The sequence below is a fragment of the Monocercomonoides exilis genome (genome assembly GCF_001643675.1).
Source record: "Monocercomonoides exilis strain PA203 chromosome Unknown scaffold27-1312184, whole genome shotgun sequence".
Taxonomy (NCBI): Eukaryota; Preaxostyla; order Oxymonadida; family Polymastigidae; genus Monocercomonoides; species Monocercomonoides exilis.
This window is the reverse complement of record NW_027150572.1, coordinates 287278-309661: the sequence shown is the minus strand read 5'-3', so window position 1 is coordinate 309661 and position 22384 is coordinate 287278. Positions and strand designations below refer to the sequence as shown.

The following is a 22384-nucleotide window of genomic DNA, read 5'->3' as shown; positions in this document are numbered from 1 at the left end:
TTATTTTATTTTTATTTATTTATTTGTTTTTATTGTTCCAGTGTTTCATTGTTGTTTGTCTATATTCTTTATTCCAGTACATTATTTCATGTGTTATTTTTTCTTTTATTTTTCTCGTTTTCGTTCATTTTATTAAAAAGTTATGTTTTGTTTTCAATATTCAGTGTTATGTGTGATTTACCAGAGATTAAGCACACCTTTGTGTGGTAATAATTTTGTATTATCTCAAATTTTTGGAATGTTTTTTGTGTTCAAAATTTATTCAAAGGAAAGAAAAGAAAGAAAGAAAAACAAAATATAAGAGCGTGGAATTCTTTGACATGAGAAAAACATTGTATTTACTTGGAATAGAGTTGGAGCTTGACTTCAAAAGGTTATTCAATAATCTCTCCTCAAAAGATAAAAAAAGTTGTGCAAAGACAAAAGTGGAATGAATATACATAGACACAAATAGAAGAGAATGTGGAAGATCAAATGCAGAATTCAAAACCTCCAGTCCTCTTTCATTCAGACTAAATGAACTAAAAATTGTAACACACATTTGCTTTTTCTCCTTTCAAATAAAATAATTAATAATAATCGAAGGAAAAGCAATAGATAAATAAATAAGAAATTTCAAAAAGACTTTTTTTCACTCTTCACTCACAGTCATAAACAATTAATCTAAAGCATATGAAAAAACAGTCTCACTCTTTTTTTTCTCTCTCTTTCTTTCTCTCTCTCTCTCTCTTTCTCTCTCAATTCACAGTTTTCTTCTTAGTCATCTCCTTCATTATATTTCCTCATCTCTCACCACATTCTCCTTCTTGTTCCAGTTGCAGTCGCAGTCTGTCTCGGAGCAGAGGGAGATCTGTACTTGAATGTGGAATCATAACAGCGAGGCCTGGTCTCAGAAACAGAAGATGTCGATCCCAAAGTCGATCCAAAGCTTCGAGTGGAAAGAGGAGATGAAGAGGGAGACAATGAAGAAGATGATGAAGAAGAAGCAGTTGCACCCCATCTTCCAATGCCTCCACCAAAAGACGAATCAAACGAACCGCCCAGTCCGCCTGACGATGAAAGCGACGAGCGCATGAGCTGTGCTGTTCCACCGAATGCTCTTGTGGCAAAGGCATCTTTTCCGACTGTTGCCACAAATGACTCTCTCAGCCCGCGAGTGGTGACAGGATGGTGTGAAGCTTCGCGGCAGCGCCTGAACGACTCCTGCCGATTCAGCTCTCGTTTTTCTACTTCCTGGTCTTTCTTTTCATCGTGGATGGCGTATTTGAACCTCTTTTGAAGTCTGATTTATTGGGTATTTCAAATACAATGTGAGAACGAGAGAAATAATATTTCAATAAAAAAAGAATGTATTTTGACATTTAGAAATTATTACAAATTTTGAAACAGTGAATTACAATTATCAAACGCTTGACTGCTTTGCTGCCTATCACTTAGCTTGGCCTGTCTTTCTTTATCAATTTTCTTATACAGAACAGACAGCTCGTCCATATTTTCCAATCTTTTTTTGTTAATTATACTTATTCTCCTTTGCCTTTCAGCAGCTTCATGGCGAGCATATTCTCGTTCTTCCTAAAATAAAACAGTGAAACGAAAATAAACAACTATAGTTAAATATGAACATACTAATTGATCGGCTGTCTCTTTTATCTTTTGTGCTTCTTCAAATCTGTGAAAAGTTATGATTCAACATTTCAAAAATCTTTCAGAATATAAATTCTTAGCCAAACTTTTTTGCATTTGCATTTTCTTGCTGCGACTTTCTCAGATTTCTTAATTCTCTTGAAGGATTCAAAGGAGGAAAAGGTTCAGCATCTAATTCTGCTTGTATCTCTCTAATTTCTGCATTATGGCGTGACTAATATAATGATTAAGTGAATATGAAAATGAACAAAAATATCCGTTTTTTTTTCAAACTTTCATTTCTGAAATCTTATAAGTTGCTTCATCCTCAAATGTTCTCATTTCATCGTCCCAATCTCGAGAAAAAGATCGAACTGTTGTATTGTAGGTCGTTTTTAATCGTGCTTCGTCTTCCTTTTGTTCCGCTTCAAGAGCTTCTTTCTTCTTATCAGAAAGGGATCTTTTTAAAGCTTCAAGTTTCTGGTTTTCACGTGCAGCATCCATATATTTTTCATTAGCACTCAAACGATCAACAAGCTCTGATTGTTTTGTAACTTGTTGTTGAAGTAACTCGATATCTCTGTAGAGATAGCTAGACATTTTTTCCTTCTAAGAACAAACCCATAACGAAAATCGAACTTTTCTTCACTTTCAAATGTCTTCAAAAGTCAAAAAAATCGCACAAATGAATGAATTGGACTCAATTTGACGTGAAGTCTGTGAGAAATTATATTTTTATTTTTTACCCTTTCATCATTTTCGTTGTTTTTCCATTTATCTTTTGAAAGATCTGAATTTTAGCGAGAAATGGATTCGATTAAAATAGCTAAAAAGTCTGTGCTTCCTCCTCTTTCTATGTTAACAATAAATTTATTTTTTAGTTGAGTTAAAGTTTTTATCTTTGATCATGAACATGCTTTAAAAAGAAAAGTCTCAAAAATTTCAGTAGAATAAATCCCTTCTTCAAAAAAGTAAGTTGTTCGTTTTAGTAGAAGCAAGCAGCTCCAAAGTTTCCGCATCCACAGCTTGGTCTTCCAAACATTGATCTCGAAGCACACCCGTCAGCATTTTGCTGAGAGATATCCTCAGCTCTGCAAGATCTATCTCTTCCAGCGCTCATTTGGTTTTGAGAATTGTCATTATAGTTCTGAGCAGCACGGCAGCTCTTTCCAGCATCCATGTCAATCTTTGCGGTCTTGGAAGAGCAGTCACCTTCATCAACACGGGAATGTTTCTTGTGGACAAGAAATTCGTTCTCGTTGCATTCCTTAAATTGATTGTTTGAAGTACGAATGTTCGCATCAAGTTTTACTTTTGCGTTATCTGCATTGCATGTTTCAGCATTCATGTTATTTGCACAGCTTGATCCAGCATTTGCACGCATAGAATCTTGTTGAGCTTGACGATTTGCTGCGTCACGATGGAATCTGAATTGATCGTTCATTGATTCTTGGCGAGGGGGTGGAAGAATTTGGCATGGGTTTGATTGAGGAAGAGAGCAAGTTTGGCAAGGTTGACAAATAGGCATTTGAGGAACTGAAGGAATCTGTATTTGTGGGCACGAATTGCACGAACTGCATGAACTGCAGCTTTGAGCTGAAATAAGTGAAAACAGCGTGACAATCACGTTAAACATCTAAGCAACATTTTTGAATTGTATGCAATCATCGTTTTTCAATATTTAGAAAATTTATTAAAAAAGCATATTTTTTGTGAAAAAATATTGCACACCTTTTTGTCAAATTAAAAATGAACAGTTCGAATCATGTTTGCTTGCGTTTATACAATTTGAATTTCTACAGTACGTTAATCGTAAAATTACATTTGGTTTAATAAAACTATGGTTCTCACATGATTCAATTTTGAAGCTCATTATGAATTGATTGTGCATTTCACCCATATTGTTTGAACACAAGACAATTAATATATCTGAAATAACTTTATAAACTTTTAACTGAACCTGAACATTTGGAGATTGCAAAATAATATCAATTATTTCTCTTAACAAGTATTTACATTATAAAAAAAGAATGTGTCGCTATCTAAAGAACAATTCAACATGAGATGAAATAATAAAAACAACAGAAAAAAATTAAAAAGAAATACCAAGGAAAAAATTCAAATACATTAATTTATGAGAACAAATTGTAACACAATGCCCAAGAATTTTTACAGTGCTCTTTAATCAATTGTTTTAAAAAAGATAATTATTTCTTTTTCTTTTTTGTGTTTGCATCTTTGTCATAGCTGAACTTGATTCCAGTAATGAGAAAGCGAAATGGATCTCTGAACACAGAATCTCCTTGTACTGTTTCCAATTGGACTCCAATTGGAGCTGAAGAGGAAGACGACGACGATGAAGCTGAGCTTGGGATAATAAGAGAAGGGGAAGCAGTAGACGAAGACTTCGACTCATCAGATGCATCGACCTCGCCAGCCTCCCAGATGGGGGTGGAAGAAGGCTTCAGACAGAACAATGGCGAGGGTGTGAGTGAAACACCAGTCAATGAGGATGTGGCAGAGGATGATGTTCCTGTGAAAGGAGAATAGCAAAAGAGGAATGAAGAGGAATACTTTTTCAAAAATGAAGGAGAAATGTTAGATGATGAAAGTAATGATGAAGGCGTTGATGAGGAAGAATATGAAGAAGATGATGATGATGATGAAGTTGAAGCAGAAAGTGTTGAAGATTGCCCGCTTGTTGAGGTAGCAGATCCTGTTGATTCTTCGGTTTTAGTTTCACCCTTTTTCTCTGTTTCCTTTGGAAGCAATGAGTAAGCTCCTCCTTTTATCACTTTTCCAACGAGGGCATAGAGAGAGGATTCTATTTCACCAACGAACCCATTTAACCTGCATCGTATCCATTCCAATAGGAAGATAAAAACAAGCATGTTATAAACAAACTTTATTTTAATAATATTTGTATTTGAACAAACCAATCCAATTCTTCCATTGAAACATCATTTTTTTCCCAAACAACACGTAGAGCAGGAAAATGAGCTGCGATGGGATCACAAAAATGAGGCGCTACTGACTTCAATGAATGCTATTTGATATTACAATTTATAATTTATTGTTGAGTGTTTCAAGAAAAAATTAATGTTTCATGTTTTAAAAAAAACCAAACATATAAGATTGAAGTCTGATGGCACAAATATCTAAAATTAACTCCTGGTTTATCTTCAGTAACTCTTTGGTTAATGGAAGCAGAAATTGTTTCGCACATTGCAAGTACAGTCATCATTTCTGAAACAAAAGCAAAATAATCTAGTTTCATGTAATATCAACATGAAGAAGAAATATTTTTTTCATGGAATATTTATAAAGTTAAGCAATTATGTTATACCATTCAATCTTCCTCTTGACTGTCCAACAGAATGATGGCTTGAAAGATCAGGGAAAATATCAACCAATCCCCATTTGTGTAGAGCAACCTATTTTCATGAAATACATATCAGGAAAACAAATTTTATTGTCCTAATAATTACTAAAGCAAAATGGCACACTTCTGAATCGTTGCAACCTCCATATTGAACACAAATTTCTCTAATGTTGTCTGACAGCTGTTCAACCTCTTCGTGAAGCATACTATCCGAGCAATACTGTTGCTTTTCAATTAAATATTGCTGTTGCGTGCACAACGGAAAAAGTTTACGAAATGGTGCTTGTGTGTCAAGTAAAAGGTATCTTTCTTTACCTGCTTCTTCCTCCTCTAAATAAAATAACAACACTCAAAAAAAACACAACAAAAAATAATACTATAAAAAACAAACTAATTTCAGCGAATTCCTCCCCCGAAACAACTTCATATTCTCTATCTTCTGAATCAATTTGATCCGACATTTACTGAATTGAATTATGTTAAAAATGATCAAAATATGAAAATGAAACAAAAAATAGGGCCTGACCGGGAATTGAACCCGGGACCTCTTGCACCCAAAGCAAGAATCATACCACTAGACCATCAGGCCATGTTGAAGAAGGGATTTGATCAATATATCTTAGTTAATAGATATCGAACAAAATGTTAAGAAAAAATTCAACTTCAACATATTAATTGTTGTTGAAAAATGATTCAAGTTAATGTTAATAATAACGATAGAAATAAGGTCAATGTTACAGACTTTTATTTTGCAAATCAATAAATTTCAATGCTTTTGCATAAGCAATTCTGCTCATACAAAATTATTATTACCTGAATTTTTACGAAAACGTGAAGAAAAAATATTGTGTCTTGATGTTGTTGCAATAACAAATTTAATTCCAAATTTTTGTTTAATAGCATCAACTCAAGCATTATATTCACTTCACAACGATTTGAATACATGATACACAAAAACAATCTGAATTAATTGTAACTTTTCTAATTTTTGTATCCAACCCTGAACAAAAATTTAACCAAACAATCAATAAAACAATCAACAAAGAAAAGAATAAAATCAAAATCATATTAATAAAGCAGCGTATGCATATTCTTTGAATGGATAAGCATTTGTCATTTTCGAAGTTTTCATTTCGAAAATCAAACAAAAATCGATAAAAATAAAAGGTTATAAATATGACAAAAAATTCTCCCCAGCCGGGTTCGAACCAGCGACCTCAAGATATCAGCTTTTTCTACAGTCTCGCGCTCTTCCAACTGAGCTATGGAGAGAACTTGGAAAAAAATCTTAACACTATTCACAACTCAAATGTCTCTTTTTTTGTCCAAAAAGTTGATAAAACCCTTTATTTTTTCTTAAATAAATCATTTTTCTTTTCGTATGTGAAAATATTTTTTGTTTTCAAAATATGGGACGAAGTTTATTGTTTCATGAATTTTGTTCCATACTTTATATCCTAATTTTTTTCTCATTTTTTGATTTGACAAAATTATTTTTGCTTGAGAATGCTACACTTTTTATGATATGATTGCTGAAGAAGTTTGGAACAAATCATTGCTTTTTTCATATGGGTTAAAATATTTGACTTCATGCATTTCCATTGAAAAACTATGCACTTTTCATTGATTTTTTGAGATTAAAAAACACAACAGAAATTGGTTTATTTTTTGAAATGCGTGCGAGGTCACAAAACATTTTGTTTCACCAAAAATAATTCAAAATCGAAAAAAAATAATTCAATTTCGTAATTTATTAATTCAATTTCGATACGAAAATTTTTTTGATTTGTGGAATGAATAACTTGTGTTTGGGGTTATAAATTCTTTAAATTTTTATCTCATCAGCAAATTTTTTTTATCAATATTTGAAAAATGTCGCATTTTCATTAAAAAATATTCTTTCATTTTGAATGAAAATTTATTGATTGAAGTTAATTTGAATAGGAAATAAATACATTTTCATGTTTAAACCGATGTTATTCAAAATTTTGCAAATGAAACAATCACATTATTGTGAAGAAATAATACAATAATCGTTATTAAATTTTTTCATTTTTTATTTGATGATTCAATGGAATGAATTTTTATTAATTTATTATAATTTGAGTGATGATTTTCGAAAATGAAAAAAAAATTTAAAAAAATTGATTTATTGATTGTTGCAATAAAAAAAACAGTTTTCAATAAGTAATAAAATTTGATTGGTCAAAAAATAAATTGAACTTTTCAGAAATCCATTCTCGAGAAAAATTAAAATTTTCAGTTTATAATCATTTTCGAAATTGAATTATTCTTTTTCGAAATTGAATTAATAAATTACGAAATTGAATTATTTTTTTTCGATTTTGAATTATTTTTGGTGAAACAAAATGTTTTGTGACCTCGCACGCATTTCAAAAAATAAACCAATTTCTGTTGTGTTTTTTAATCTCAAAAAATCAATGAAAAGTGCATAGTTTTTCAATGGAAATGCATGAAGTCAAATATTTTAACCCATATGAAAAAAGCAATGATTTGTTCCAAACTTCTTCAGCAATCATATCATAAAAAGTGTAGCATTCTCAAGCAAAAATAATTTTGTCAAATCAAAAAATGAGAAAAAAATTAGGATATAAAGTATGGAACAAAATTCATGAAACAATAAACTTCGTCCCATATTTTGAAAACAAAAAATATTTTCACATACGAAAAGAAAAATGATTTATTTAAGAAAAAATAAAGGGTTTTATCAACTTTTTGGACAAAAAAAGAGACATTTGAGTTGTGAATAGTGTTAAGATTTTTTTCCAAGTTCTCTCCATAGCTCAGTTGGAAGAGCGCGAGACTGTAGAAAAAGCTGATATCTTGAGGTCGCTGGTTCGAACCCGGCTGAGGAGAATTTTTTGTCATATTTATAACCTTTTATTTTTATCGATTTTTGTTTGATTTTCGAAATGAAAACTTCGAAAATGACAAATGCTTATCCATTCAAAGAATATGCATACGCTGCTTTATTAATATGATTTTGATTTTATTCTTTTCTTTGTTGATTGTTTTATTGTTCATTTTTAGAATCAGTAAAATTTTAGAAAATCATAAATTGCTTGTTTTTTATTTTCTGTTCAATTTTGTTAAAAACCATGATGTTAGCGCAAATAAAGATTCATTTTCAATTTAGGCTTTAGTTATTATAAATAAAAATTTGATTGTTAAAAGGAAAATGACGAATTTAATTTCAAATTTCCATTTTTAATTTCAAGACAATTCGAAAAAATGATAATACAAGCATCAAAACATATAAAAATCTTTGCTCATAAACATGAAAAATGTTATTGTAAATATTTTTAGCTAAAGAAGTTTTCAACTTTTGAAGAAAACTTTTGAATAAAAATAAATGTTTTCAACTGAAAATTTATCAATTTTCAAAACATACAATTGATAAAAAAAGATTTTATTTAATAAAAAGATTAATATCTTTAATTTATAAATCTTCAAAAAATTAAGAAAAAAACGAAAACTAATGCGATGATATTTATGTTACAGAGAAGCTATTCTAAAACATAATGTTGCTGGAAAACAAATTGATTTTCTGAATCCTTTGAATTTCCAAAAAATGGATCAGTTCCGTTTTTGTCATCTCCAAACTCTCCTTGTTTCACAGTCAATGTCAGCTCCTTGTCATCTTTCCATTGAATAGATGCAACACCAACGTGTTCGGCTAATTGGTATTCCACTTGCTTCTCTGAGCTTTCGCTTGTAGTTTCGCTAAGATGAGTGCTGGGAATTGCAAATGCCCTGAGCGGTCTATCCAACGAAGCTCCTCTTCCATCGCTGCTTTTGCTTCCGCTTTTCGATGGCTTCAGGCCAAACAATCCTCTCAAGCTTTTCCCGTCCCATTCACCACCTCCGCCCTTTTCAGACAAATTCCAAATCTTCAGAGTATGTTCTGAGTCGCAATATGAAGCAGCTGTCTTTCCGTTTGGAGAGATGGAGACGGCAGAGACAGGATAGTGATGCGCGTTGATCGAGAAGATCTTTTTCGACTTCAGCTTCGACTGCAGATCAAACACATCCACAAGCCCAGTTTCGCGGCCAATCACCAGACGGTCTGTCACACGGGAGTTGCTGAGCATCGGAAAGAGCGACACAAGATGCGACAGATGCACCAGCACACGCGACCGTATCATGCTCCTCAGTCCTGTGAATGCAATGGTCATCTGGGCAGAGTGGGATGTGAGTGCCTGAGAAGAAGAAGCAGAAGAGGAAGAAGAGGAAGAGGAATTAGCAATTGAAGGCGCTGACTGTGTTTGAGGCATTGAAAGAGTTGACAGAAATGAAAGTGATGGAGAAGATATGTTGAATGGTGGAGAGATGAACGAGTTGGCTGCTTCAGTCAGTTCCAACAGTCGTGCAATGACGTCGATGATTGGTGGAAGCAAAGGGATCATTTTCCTTGTGGCAGTTGCGGTCACCAGCCAGGCATCTGTTATCTGCGTAGCATTTTTCAGGCGAACCAGCTGGTCAAGTGGAGATGAAGCGAGTGTTGTTTCCAGTTGAGAGAGAAGGCAGCGGAAGAGTTGATGGGGCTCAGAACAACCGATGGTGACAAGGGCTCTGTAGGAGGATCGAGATATTGGTGTGTCTTGGAAGACTAGTGAAGGAAGAGAAGAAGAGGAGGAAGAGGAAGAAGAAGAAGAAGAAGAGGAAGAAGAGGAAGAAGCTGTTGAAGAAGACGAATGGCGTTGATCTTTTGAAGTACGAGTGATTGTGGGAGATGGTTCTTCCATCAGCCAATTGAGTGATAAACACGTTGAAGCAGCAGAGTTGTCGCGAGATTCCTCTGAAGCTGAGTGCACAAGTGTCACAATTACATTCAAAGAGTGGTAAAACAATGTTCCCATCAGATTCTTCACATCCTTTATTGATCCTTTCATCACGCCCCATCCTTCGCAGATCAGTTCCATTGCATCAATCACTGCTTTTTCGTTCATTCCCCCTTTGCCCTGTGGAATCAGGTTCTGTACAATTCTGCACAGGCGCTCAATGACTGGTGGGGGAAGATGCTCTTCTGCATCGTTTATCAATGCATTTTGATTGGAATTGTACACCTCTGAATTCTCTATAGAATCTGCTTGTTTGTTGTCCTTCTGCTTTGCCTGAGCTGCAGCAAGTGCTTTTTTTGTCTTTTTCTTGTGAGCATTTGCTTCGAGCTGGGCAGCCCCGATTCTGACCACAAGCAGCGCAAACTTCATCGTCTGTGGATGGACATAGTTTGTGGATGTGAAGTTGGCACCTGAACGCGATGGCAATGGAAACAAGGGAAGAAGCAGAGAAGCACGAATGGCGATGCTCTGTCTGTCTGTTGGAGGCAGCGAGCGAATCACAGCATTCATCAGAATTCTGACAGCACTGTCGACGAGTGGAGAGGATGTGTGTGACAAGTTTGAGAGAAGAGGAAGGGAAGGTGGCTTGAATCCAGGTATCTTTTTCCGATATGGGCAGCTGGGTGCGAAGAGAGAGCCAATCAGCTCAATCTGCTGCAGGCAGAAGATTTTGAAGCTGGACTGACCAAATGCAGATGACTGTGTCTGCTTTGATTTTGATTTGTGCTCTTCTGTTGCTACACTTCCATCACCACCTCCGCCTTCCTCTTCTTCGGTCGTTGGCTCTTCTGAAGAAGAAGAAGAGGAAGAATCTGAACATTCAGAAAAAGGTGTGATTGCATCTGAGTCTGTTGAATCCTGCATTCTCATGCTGCTATTACCCCTAGCCTGCAACGCTGCTTCTTGTTTCTCGTCTCGCCTCTTTTTTTCTTCAAGCAGTTTCTTCAGTCTCTTTTCCTTCTTCTTCCTCTTCTTTCTTCTTCTTTCCAGCCGCTTTCTCATTCGGATCACCATCTTTACGAGGTCTTTTTCTCCTTCTGTGATCATCTCCCCGTCCATCAGCGCTGCCATTGCGCCAACAGAAAGTACACAAAGAACAGTTGTCAATGGAGATGTGACAGTCAAAGAGCGGACGCCTGCAACAGCACGCGGCAGAGAGAAAGTGATTGAGTGGGGAGAAAGTGTGCCGATGAGGAAGGAATGCAAAGGAAGAGGCATCGACGTCAGGTTGAAGTGGCGCACGATACAGCTGTCATTTGTATCGGAGATACCAAACAGCAGAAAAGAAGGAAGAAGAGAAAGAAGAAGACGAGGGAGCGTGCTGCAGCTGGCAGAGGCTGAAGAAGAATCAGAGAGAAGAGGTGCAGTAAGACAGAGGGGCACACACGAAGGGAAGAAGTACTCTGCCAGCTCGGATGATGCCATGCGATTCAAAGGCTTCTTCTGTCTGCTGTACATTTTTTGCCTTGCCAAAAGAGAGAAACTGGAAGAGCTTCCTCTTCTTTCTCTCCATGTGCTCCAATCCTTCGAGTTGGCAAAGCTGCTGTCGTCTTCCTCACTCAACTGCAACGAGCCGAATCCATGTGGATGGGCATCTGTTCCACGAGCTAATGGAAGCGTACTTGGAGATAATGTGGAGAGCCTTTCGGAGTATATGTTGTGTGGTAACGTGAGCTGCTCAGGAACCAATTCTGCATCTTCTGCTCTGACAAATGGAATAGACACGATATCTTTGCTTCCTCCTGGAGACGAGAATGAGCTGGAAGAGGGAGAAGAAGGAGATGAAGAAGAAGAATGAGAAGAAAGAGAAGAGGCAGATGAGAAAGAATGCAATGAAGATGAAGAGACAGAATGGTACGGAATGCTCACAATTGGCGGGGGAGGGTCAGCAGCTGATGGTGAAACAGTCTCAGAAGCAGGCGAATGGGTGACGAGAGAGAAAGCAGACGAGGTGTGCGAAAGAAGAGGAGGAGAGGCATGCTCTCTCTGAGGCGTGGAGGTTGGAGGAGTGGTGCTGCTCAGGTTAAATGAAGAAGCGGGCGACGGAATCAAAACAAAGGGCGCCTTTTTCGAACTGGCAGGCGAATGGAATGAGGACTGTGATTGAAGACGGTGCATCTTTGAAATAGAATTTGTGCTGTGTGAGGCAGCAATGTGTGGAATGCTTCTTCTTTTGAAGCGGATGCCCAGCTCGACTGCCCTGGCCTTGTTGCGGATGTAAGTCTGCTCTCTTTCGGCTTCTCTGTCTTCGGCGCGTGTGAGTGCATCGATGATGCGTTTGCAGCTGCGATGGATGGCTGTGTGGAGAGAGGGCGAGGAAGCAAAGGAGCTGATGACAGCAAGTGTCTGGTTGACAATGAGTGTCAGAAACGGAATGATGAATGGAGGAGACGAAGGAGAGGATGGGAACGGGAGAGAAATGTGGAGGAGATGAAGCGGCTGAGTGGAAGAGTGGAGGGAAGATGATACAAAGTGAGGAGAGTCACCCAGTTGAGGCGTGGAGAGAGCAGTGGAAGGATTTACAGGAGCATTGGATCCACCTTGGTGAGTGCGTGACGGAGTGAATGAAGAGAAGACAGATGGCACAACAGACTGTGCGTTGATCTCAGCTGGCGCTGCAGTGGCAAATGAAGGGCCAGGTGTTGCTGTGCGTGAAATTGCACTTAACCGCCTGGCCGGTTTTAGTTTGTGCTGAGTGTTCAGCTCCTGTTCCAGTTCTTGGTCCATCTCTGCTTCATCGTCATCATAATAGCCATCTTCTTCATTGGCCCTTTGACCAACACCTACGCCACCAGGTGTATGTGATGAAGGGAGCGGAGTGTGTGCACGCGGAGTGGCAAAGAATGGGCTACGTGCATTTGGCACAGCTGGGGGAGATTCAGAGGAAGGAGGAGGAGGAGAGCGGATGGAGGTGAATCGACTGACACCGACAAGCATTCGGTCGAGCTGCGTGACAGAAGAGCGAAGGGGAAGTGACGAAAGAGGATTGGAGGAGTTCAGATGAGAGGCAGAAGGAACATAAATGAAGGAAGAGAAAGAAGGCTGACGGGCAAGTGAAGAAGTGGAAGAGAAGTTTGAACTGAGGGTGTCTCCAGAAGAAGATGTTTGCGGCATATCCTTCTGCTCCAGATAGAAGCTCTGCGACAATCTTCTTTTCAATTTCTTCTCCTTCTTCCTCTTTCTCCTCTCCCTCTCTTCCTTCTCCTCTTTTTCCATCTTCTCCTTTGCCACCTCTTCCTGGTGTGCCTCGTCTGCACTCCACACTCTTTCCTCGTCTGTCTCCTTCCACATCTGATGCACACTCAGCCTGTTGTTCTCCAAAAGCGGAGTCAAAACATCGCTGCTTTTCGTCGACAGCGCCAGAAATCCTTCGCTTTCTGAAGAAGAACGGGGCTTTGGCAGATACAACGCAAACTGGTCGGTTGTGAAGGCAAAGCGGAAGGTTATGAGCGTTTGAGGCGAACAGAGCTCGTCTGAAAAAGAAGGATGCTGTGTGGCTGAAGAGATGGAAGCAGAAGGCTGAGAAGAGAACGAAGAGAATGAAGGCATTGGACTGGGTGCGAATGGGCTTGGAGAGTTGAGTCTTTTTGGAGTGTATGTTGACTGATTCTGAGCAGTGGTAGACAAAAGAAGAGGAGGAAATGCTGATCCTTTCAGCTCCATCGGTGCAGCAGCTGTTGACAAAACAGACGATGGAAATAGAGGAGTAGAGTTGGAATAAGGAAATTGTGCGGATTGGAGGAGAGGAGACGGGTGAGGTTGGGAGGAAGGCTTGTAGAGAAGAGGATTGGGCGAAGGAGAACGGGATGGAAGGAGCATTGGAGATGAAGGTGGCTTCATAAACTGAGGAGAAGGAGATGGAAGAGGTGTGACATGCAGATTGTGTGAATAGCCAAATGAAGAAGAGGAAGATGGAGTTGTTCCAGAAGAAGAAGAAGATGAGGATAGAGAAGAAAGTGAAGAAGAAGAAGACGACGACGATGATGATGAAGATGAAGCCTTCAGTATGTGTTCATCTCTTTCGAGTTCGTACTTCTGCCAGAGCAGCTGGAGATACTTCTCGACGCGTCTGATGAACACAGCGGGGCGGATGACAGGTGCCAGGTGGTCTCTGCCGTGGTGAGGGAAGTGTTTGAGGATGGAGGAGGAAGAGTAGCTTGTGCCAGAGGGAGTAAAACGAGAGAGGAGGGCTTGGAGAAGAGAAGGAGGACCAGAGCGAATGAAGTGGATGTTGAAGGGAAGAGTGGAAAGAGAAGATGAAGTGGAGAGCTGAGTGAAGCGAGTGCGCTGAGAAGAAGGGAGTTGGAACGGAGTGGATGAGACGAGAGAGGGCAGATGATGGTGATATGTGTGGTTGTGCATGTGATTGCTGGCATAGAAGGAAGAGTTTTTGGTGTGTTGTTTGAGTGAAAGAGAAGGAATTGGAGGTTTTGATTGAATGGGGTTGAGGAAGGAGTAAAGAGATCCAGATGAAAAAGGAGAGAAAAGAGAAGAAAAAGGAAGAAGAGAACTAATCTTCCAGGAAGAGGCAGAAGCTGAGGAAGAGAAATATGATGTGGAGAATGAGATGAAATGAGGCAGAAATGAAATGGGTGGAGTGGGAAGTGCTGAAAAAATGGCTTGTGATTTGTTTTCTGATAGCTGCATTCTTCCAGCCGATGAAGAGGAAGAGGAAGAGGAAGAAGAAGAAGATGCGAAATATGAAGGAGTTGGCGAAGAAGACACAACATAACCAGAAAACTGTGTGTTTTGTTCTGGTCGAAGAGGAGAACGAGAAGGAAAAGGAGAAGTGGAAGCAAGTTGAGAAACAGAGGAATAAGAGAGATTGTGCTGTGGAGTCTGCATTGGTGTGTGCTGATGAGGAGAAGATGAGAAAAGAGGCTGGAAAGGAGAGCGGGGAAGAGGGGTGGTGCCGAGTGTGGACTGAAGAGAAGCAGCAGGTGAGAGAGTGAATGAGGTGGAGAGTGTCTGAGGAGAAGGAAGGACATAATGTTCTGATTGGTCTGTGTTGTGCTGAGAGAGATAGTCAGGTGTCTGTGATATGCGCAGAGGAGGCGAAGAAGGCGGTGCAAGGACAGAAGAGAGGCGACGATGGTGATGATTGAGAGGAAGCTGGCTATTGGGCAGCGCATCATTTGTGTATGTGGGGGACTCGGGAAGTGTGGGTGTGGTAGAAGTTTTCTTTCTCTCTGGATGAATAGACACATTGGCTGAATAAGGAGAAAGAGTGGCAAATGACTGTGGTGTCTGCTCCATATGTGATCCAGGCACAGAAGTGGGAGAAATGAAGGTGTTAGTCTGGAAGCGGTATTTGGGTGAGGAGTAGCTGAGAGAGGAATCATATGGCTGTACAATGGAGGATGCTGAGCGATGGGCACCAATGCGAACGAGAGAGGGACGAGGAGAAAAGGAGCTTTGTGGATCTTCTTCTTCTTCCTCCTCTTCTTCTCTTTCTCTTTCTCTTTCCTTTTGCTCTTCTTTTGTTGATTTCTTCTCCTTTTTTGCTTTGTTGCTTTCTTCAGTGCTGTCAGCAGCGATGTAAGGAATGAATACAGAATTTGCAGATTTTTCTTCTTTTTCTTTTGTGGCAGGCTCATCATCAGGTTTGGACTCGTCTTCTTCAGGAATGGAAGATTCATTGCGGCTGATGAAGCGAAAGGTCACAGGAGGAAGGCGATTGCGAGAAGGAACAGAAATATTCACAGGCGCTGAGGAGATTGGCGTTGGGATTGGAGAGACAGGAAAAGGAGAAGAAGCTGCAGTCGGAATGGTCGAAAGGGAATTTGCGGGCTTGTCTTCGAGTGGAGAAAGGGCAGTCAAAGAGGAAGAGGGCAATTTCTGAGTGTTTGTTGATTGGGACGAGAAAACCTGTTTGTCGTTTTGTTGATCGGATTTGCTTTGAGACGATGTTTGTTCAGATGAAAGATGATTTTCTTTCATTTGTTTGTTTGATGAATCAGAATCTGATGACTGCTGAAAAGATACATCTTTCTTTGCCTTCTCTTCATTCTTTGGCTTCTTTTCCTTTTCTTTCTCCATATCTTCCTCTGTTTTCATTGAAGTCAGCAAAATAGCTGAAGTTTGTATCAGTTCTGTGTTTCTCGATGCCACCTCGTCTTCTTCTTCAGCACACAAACCATTCAAAGACGAGTAATGCTCCAAACCAGCCCTCTTCATTGCCAGGCGTGTGTAGAACGATGCGGAGAGAGAAAGAGAAAATGGATCAGCAAAAGCAGAAGGCAGAAAATGAGGTGAAGCGAAGATGAATGCGAGTGGACGAGACAAAAGAGCATATTGTGGAAATGGAGGAAAAGGATGATATGAAGAGGAAGAGGAAGAGGAAGATGATGAAGTGTTTCCCTTCCTGAGGAAAGAAGGAGGAAGAGGCAGAGGGGGAAAGGAGTGTGTCAGATGTGCTGGTGAGTGTGGAGTGAATGGAGTGAAATAAGAAGAGAATGAAGTGTTTTGTGCTGTGGACGAAGTGAATGAGGAAGAAGCGAAAGAAGAGAGTGTTAGGTTTCCAGAGATGGTTATGCAGCAGACAGGCACTTTTGTGGGGAGGAGTTCAGATGGAGAGAGAGAGAGGAGAGGAGAGGGAGAAGGCGACAAAGCAGGTGACTGCGAAGGATGAGGGGCAAAGATGATGGGAGAGGTGTTTGTGGAAGTGTTGTTGGCAGAAGTGAAAGTGAGTGGCTTTTCGGAGTAGTAAGGATTGGTTGGATTGCGAGTGTGGGAGAAGAAGGAGATGGAGGAAGAAGGGAGAGCATCAGAGGAGGAGATAGGGGATGTGTTGGAGGACATGACAGAAGGGATGCTCAACTCGAGTGTGTCGTGGAAGGAGAGGGCAGGGACAAAGGGAACAGGTGTCTCTGGAAGAGACTTGGCTTCAGGTGTAGGGGAGACAGACAAGATTTGAGGAGGCTGCGGGGAAGGCGGCTGGAAGGGCATCTGATACACAATCAGCAGCATCTTCGTCTTTGTCTCCCAGAACAGCGCACGCACCATTGGCTTTGAGGAGTTGAAGACAGGGTTTGATGAAGGATGAGAGGGGATCTTCTGTTTGGGTGTTATTCTATCCATTCCATCAGGCAATGCAAAGTGTGGAGACATCAGCTCATCCGCTTTGCTGTCTGTTGAAAAGGGCTGGAACTGATAATGGGATGGGTCATGGTTTCCAACAGGAGCAGCATTTGAGGTGAATAGAGAAGAAGAAGAAGAAGAAGAAGAAGAATGAGGATTCATTTGGGAAGAAGAGAGAGAGAAAGAAAGAGGCAGAGTAGGAGAGATCATTGGAGGGATGGAGCATATTGCCATCATTCTGTCGAGACGATAGACAGTCACAACGCCATCAGACGAGGCAGACGCAAAAAGATACCTCAAAGAAATGGCAGAAGGAATAGACACCTCACGACGAGGATGATGAGCATCAGGAGAATCAGAGGAAAGAGAAGAAGAAGCAGATGATGATGACAGATTGCTATTTTTGAGAGATGGAGAATCAATGATGTGTCTGGATGATGACAAATGTGGTGAAACAAAGAATGGAGAAGAAGAAGAAGATGATGATGAGCGGCGTCCGAAGATACGATGAAGAGCCTCTTCTGAATCAGGGATGACTTCGCCATCTTCGTTCACTCTTTCTTTCTCCTTCTCTTCTGCTCCTTTTTCTTTGTCTGTCTCTTTTTCGTCCTCTTCGTCGTGTGAGAGGGAAGCAGCATAATGAAGAGGAGGGTCTGCAATGAGTGTGATGGGGGAGTCGTGGTAGGTGAAAGTGTGGATGATGCGGTTGTTGCGGATGTCAAACACACACAACGCAAAGGAAGGAGATTGGGAATGACGTTGAAAAGAAGAGGAAGAGGAAGAAGGCGTAGATGAAGATGAAGATGTTGGCAATGGAGATTTCATCGACGTTGGTGTCTGTGCCTGTATTTGTGATTTTTGTTCATCCATCTCCTTTTTGTGAGTCCCCTTGTGAGTGTGTCTTTGTACGATGCCCAAAAGGAGGATGTGAGGAAAGCGCTGGAGGAAGAGGAAGGAGGTGACAGCGAGTGTTGAGTCAGCAGTGCCCATGCTGTCGAGGAGAGAGACAACATACGGCGTGGCATGTGTGTCAGGCAGGCTGAGCAGATGCTGAGTGTGGTGGGTGAAGAAGGAGAAGAAGGGAGAAGTCAGAAGAAACGAGTGGCGATGGATGTTGTGCTTCTTTTTCTTCCTCATCTGAATCTGCTTCTGACTCCGATTCTGGTTGTGCTGACTGAGAAGCCTCTTGTTTGTTTGAACGTGTCTGTGGAAGAAGTGGCGTGGGATGTGTTCGTGAATGAATAGAAATCGAAATGGTACAGCTTGCAGTTTGGCTGAAGTGTGTGGCTGGACGAAGAATCTGTTGAGATTCTGAGAGAATGTTGTGAATGCAGTTGCAGAAGAGGAGGAGGAGGAGGAAGAAGAAGATGATGACGAAGTGATGATGCTGCTTGAATCTGAGCTTGGATGTGCCAAAGAGTTCATTTGGTGCAATGAAAATGATGATGGCTTTATCAACGAGAAAGTGGAGTGTTCGTGTTTTGCTTTGTTCTGATCCAATTCAAATAGAATCTTCTGAATGGAATCAGATTCCTTTTCTGTCCTTCCTTTTCTGTCTGTTTTGCCTTCTTCTGCAAATTCTTTGGCTTCTTTGTCGTTTTCATCGTCTTCATCATTTTCTTCTTCGTCATCTGGAAGTGCAAAGAACCTGCTAAATGGTAAGTATGCATCTTCACTTGCACCAAACAGAGGATAAGGCGAGAAGGAAAGGCGCTGAGGGTTGAAAAAGAGGAAGAAAGGAAGATCTTTGAGAGACAGGAGATAAGACGAAGAAGACGAAAAGGAAGAAAGAGAAGACTGTGAGGTGTTTGAGGTGTGTGGATGGAGCATCGAAGGAAAAGAAGAAGCAAAAGACGAGTTTGGCAGCAGAGTCACCACATCTTTGCCTTTTTCTGTTTCAATTTCTGATTTTTTGCTGTCTTCTTTTGTGTGGCACTCAACACGATATGCAGCGCCATTCACAAGCAGACGATAGACATCGCCTTGCGAAGAGCCACAAACAATGCCCACAACAGTTGAAAGATCTTCTGTGCTTATTCCACTCGAAGAAGAAGAAGAAGATGATGATGATGATGATAATGTTATTTCTGTTGTTCCTTCTTTTTCTCCATTGCTTTTTGAAGGAATGCTGTTGAATTCTTTGTTTCTGTTGTGCTTTGATGGAACGTTTGTTAATTTCGCCATCATCTGCTTTCTCTGCAGCCAAAGGGTGAGTGTCACAGGATCAGTCACAAAGGAGACGGAAGAAGAGGATACAGAAGAGAAGGTGGAAGAAGAAGAAGAAGAAGAAGAAGAAGAAGAAGCAGAGGAGGAGGAGGAGGAGGAGGAGGAGGAGGAGGAGGAGGAGGAGGAGGAGGAGGAGGAAGAGGAAGAGGAAGAGGAAGAGTTATCAGCAAGCAAAGATGAGAGAGAAAAGTGTTTAAGAAGATGAAGAGAAGTGACAAATGACTCAGGCGATAAAAAAGAAGGAGACGATGCATTGGAACTCAATGAGTGAGTGCGGAACAATTGAGAAGAGGAAGAATAGGAGCTTGTTTGAGATGAATAATAATTTTGTTCAAAAGAGCTGAAGAAAGGGTAATATCTTACAGATGCATCAGAAAGTGATTGAAAGGAAGAAGCAGAAGCAGAAGAAAGTGACGAAGAAGAAAAAGAATCTGAATTTGTGTTGTCTTTTGGTGAGACAACAGCTGAATACAAATGGAAGTGAGAGTCAGTCGTGTACAGAATAAATGAAACTGTCAGCTTTGCTGATGATGATGAAGAAGATGATGATTCCAATGGAGAAGAAGAAGAAGAAGAAGAAGTCGACGATGATGATTCAGGAGGTGCAACACACACATAAGTTGGCGTGAATATGAATCCACCTTCCCATCTTGTCTTTTTGTTTTGTTTCTTCTTATTTCCATTGACAATGTTCGCATCTTCATCAGCTGCTGAAAGTGATGCTGTTGATTGTTCTTCAGATGGATTGAATGGATTTTGAGGAGGAAGAATGAGCAGAAGAGGGACAATCACAAAGCTCTGATTTGAATACGAGTGTGTTGGAGAAGACGAGAAAACAGGTGATTCTGGTGGAGAAGGGGCAAAGGCAACGAGAATGGCGTGTCTCTTCTGGACGATCAGAGAGAAGCCAACGAAAGGCAGGGCAGATGAATGAGGATAAGAAGACGAGAGTTGTTCCTCTGGAATTGTTGATGAGGAAATCTTCCCTTCAAAAAAGGAGGCTGGTGCATGTTGAGGCTTGTGGAAGAAATATGTTGCTTTTCTCGTTTTCTTGCTTCTTGGTGTGCTGCTTTTTGAAGGTGTGCTTTGAGAAAGCGATGAACCTTTTGAAGTTGAAAATGAAGAATTTGGACTGAAAGATGAAGTTAAAGAAGAAGATGAAGAAGACGTTGATGATTCAGAACTCAAACTTTTGGATGAGTTGCGTTTTCCTGTTGAAGACAAACGAAGCATCTGCGATTGCGAGCGTTTGAGATCTGCAACAGACGGCGCAGATTGAAGAGAAGAAGAATAAGAGGAGGAGGAGGAAGAAGACTCAGGCAAAGATGAAGATGAAGATGAAGAAGAGGAAGGAGTAGCAGATGAGCCTCTAGGCATCAGCGATGGCACGTTCATGTCAGATGGATGAGCACTTGGAAATATCATTGAATCGCTTTCTTCTCCACTGTTTTCTCCTCCGCTGCTGCAATCTTCTTCTTCTCTGCTGTTTGTGTCTGAGTCCGAAAGTGACTGCAATGAGTGAGCAAGAGGCACATGCTCCGGTTCCATTTCCTGCACATTCAAGTTCGATTCGCTGAACTCTGACTCAATCACCGGGTGCACTGGAGTTGGGTGGCTCAGAGGAGAACGAGCGTTTAACAGATATTTTTTGGCTTGGCTCTTTTGGCTTTTTCCTTGGGCTTTTGAAGGAGTTCTGTCTTTTGTCGGTGTATTTTTAACTTTATTCAGAGATCTCTTTGCGCTTATATCTGATGAGCAAAGCAACGATGAAAGATCCAAGCTTAGCGGGAAAATCTGAAAAGATGATGATTCTTTGTCTTCTTTATTTCCTGTTTTCTTGCGCAGATATCTGTTGAACGCTATCGAATATGTGTTCAAATACAGCAAAGGAAGGCAGAAGGAGAAGCATGGAGACACGATCGAAGAAGGCATTTGGCCTGCTTCTGTTGGGCTCCACTGTGGAGATATTGGAGGTTTCTCTTCATCTGAAAAATCACTCAAATCATAAAATGAAAGGATTCCATCCATTCCAAAAGATTGAAGATCTTGTGTTTTAAAAGCATTTAAGAAAAAAAATAAATCGAAACGAAATAATCTTTTCTTCAAATCAAAAAGTTTTTAGATGCAAACATTGCTTATCTTTTATCGTCATAACTTCAATTCCACAGACTTGACGTGAGTGGCCTGTACATGCATGGGTAATGACAAAACTTGCTGGCTTCCAAATGTAAATTTCTGTAAAATCTCCAATCATGGCAACACTTGTTTCAGTTATAGCGAGCATCTGAGTAACTTTTCCAGCTTAAAAATTTTTTTGAAATAATTAATTTGAAATGTAAAAATTTCCAAAAAAATCCATTTTCAAACCAGGAAACGTGAATGATCCATATAAAGATCCATCATTGAGATTCCAAACGTAAATGTCACTATTTTCAAAGGCTGTGAATTGTTTGCAAATTTTAATTCGAGAATATTTGTCAAATTACAAAAAATAAAAAAAAGACCTGAAATAAGAAAGAGAAGTTCGCCTTTCTGTATCGAAGTGATTGAAAGGACCTTTGAGCAAGAAGAAGGAACCATCGTCCACTGAGCAAGCAAAGCCCCATCTCTTTGTTCAAATGTATTAGTTTTCCATTTCACGCACATTCCCGTCTCTGTTCCAGCGATGCAAATCGATGAAGATGGATCTACATAAGTTTTATTTATAGAGCACGATGGAACCCCTGTCCAAACAACGAAGGGCAACCTCAGGGACATCAGTAAAAGCTCTTGATCAGCTCCTAACCATACTGATATTTTTTGACGAATTCATTGATCAGGAGGTTATATAATATATTTTATTTTTTATGTTTGTGGGAAAAGGCCAATTTGGAGCTCCAGTTGGGTATTCAACTTTTGATCACTTAGCAAGCTTATCATATGAGGCAAAACGCGTTTATGAATTGGAAGTTCAGAAAAATAAATTGCTTCATAACGATAATGAAGTAAGTTAATTACTTTTATTTTTAGCATTTATAATTAATTTATTTTATTGCTAAAATACTCGTTTTAATATTATTATTTAATTTTTTATATCATATATTTATTAGATTCTTAAAGGAACAGTGAAAAAGCTGAAAATTCAATTGGATGAACAAACACAAATTCATTCTGACACTGTTATGTCATTGAAAACCGCATTAACATTACAACAGTATTATTGATTATTCAC

At 39.7% G+C, this 22384-nt stretch overlaps 4 protein-coding genes across 4 annotated transcripts; all 4 read right to left on the bottom strand.

The window, feature by feature from the left end:
- Positions 1-3: 3 nt before the first annotated feature.
- Positions 4-2223, bottom strand: MONOS_13742 (uncharacterized protein; the record flags this gene model as incomplete). Its single annotated transcript, XM_067866473.1, has 5 exons — positions 4-1282; positions 1409-1572; positions 1627-1669; positions 1731-1858; positions 1918-2223. 5 exons carry the CDS (start codon positions 2221-2223, stop codon positions 790-792), a joined length of 1134 nt encoding a protein of 377 aa, XP_067725922.1. The 3' UTR covers positions 4-789.
- A 269-nt stretch (positions 2224-2492) lies between these two features.
- Positions 2493-3455, bottom strand: MONOS_13743 (uncharacterized protein). Its single transcript, XM_067866474.1, has 2 exons — positions 3355-3455; positions 2493-3259 (listed from the first exon to the last, which is right to left on the bottom strand). The coding sequence occupies exon 2, from the start codon at positions 3257-3259 to the stop codon at positions 2609-2611; it is 651 nt and encodes a 216-aa protein (XP_067725921.1). The 5' UTR covers positions 3355-3455; the 3' UTR covers positions 2493-2608.
- Positions 3456-3614: 159 nt separating this feature from the next.
- On the bottom strand, positions 3615-5481 carry MONOS_13744 (uncharacterized protein). The gene is made up of 6 exons (XM_067866475.1): positions 5397-5481; positions 5130-5335; positions 4970-5057; positions 4751-4890; positions 4560-4669; positions 3615-4473 (listed from the first exon to the last, which is right to left on the bottom strand). The coding sequence occupies exons 1-6, from the start codon at positions 5464-5466 to the stop codon at positions 3831-3833; spliced, it is 1257 nt and encodes a 418-aa protein (XP_067725920.1). The 5' UTR covers positions 5467-5481; the 3' UTR covers positions 3615-3830.
- A 2669-nt stretch (positions 5482-8150) lies between these two features.
- On the bottom strand, positions 8151-21930 carry MONOS_6828 (uncharacterized protein; the record flags this gene model as incomplete). The annotated part of the gene is made up of 4 exons (XM_067877094.1): positions 8151-21218; positions 21304-21474; positions 21541-21612; positions 21678-21930. The coding sequence occupies 4 exons, from the start codon at positions 21928-21930 to the stop codon at positions 8533-8535; spliced, it is 13182 nt and encodes a 4393-aa protein (XP_067725919.1). The 3' UTR covers positions 8151-8532.
- Positions 21931-22384: the final 454 nt, after the last annotated feature.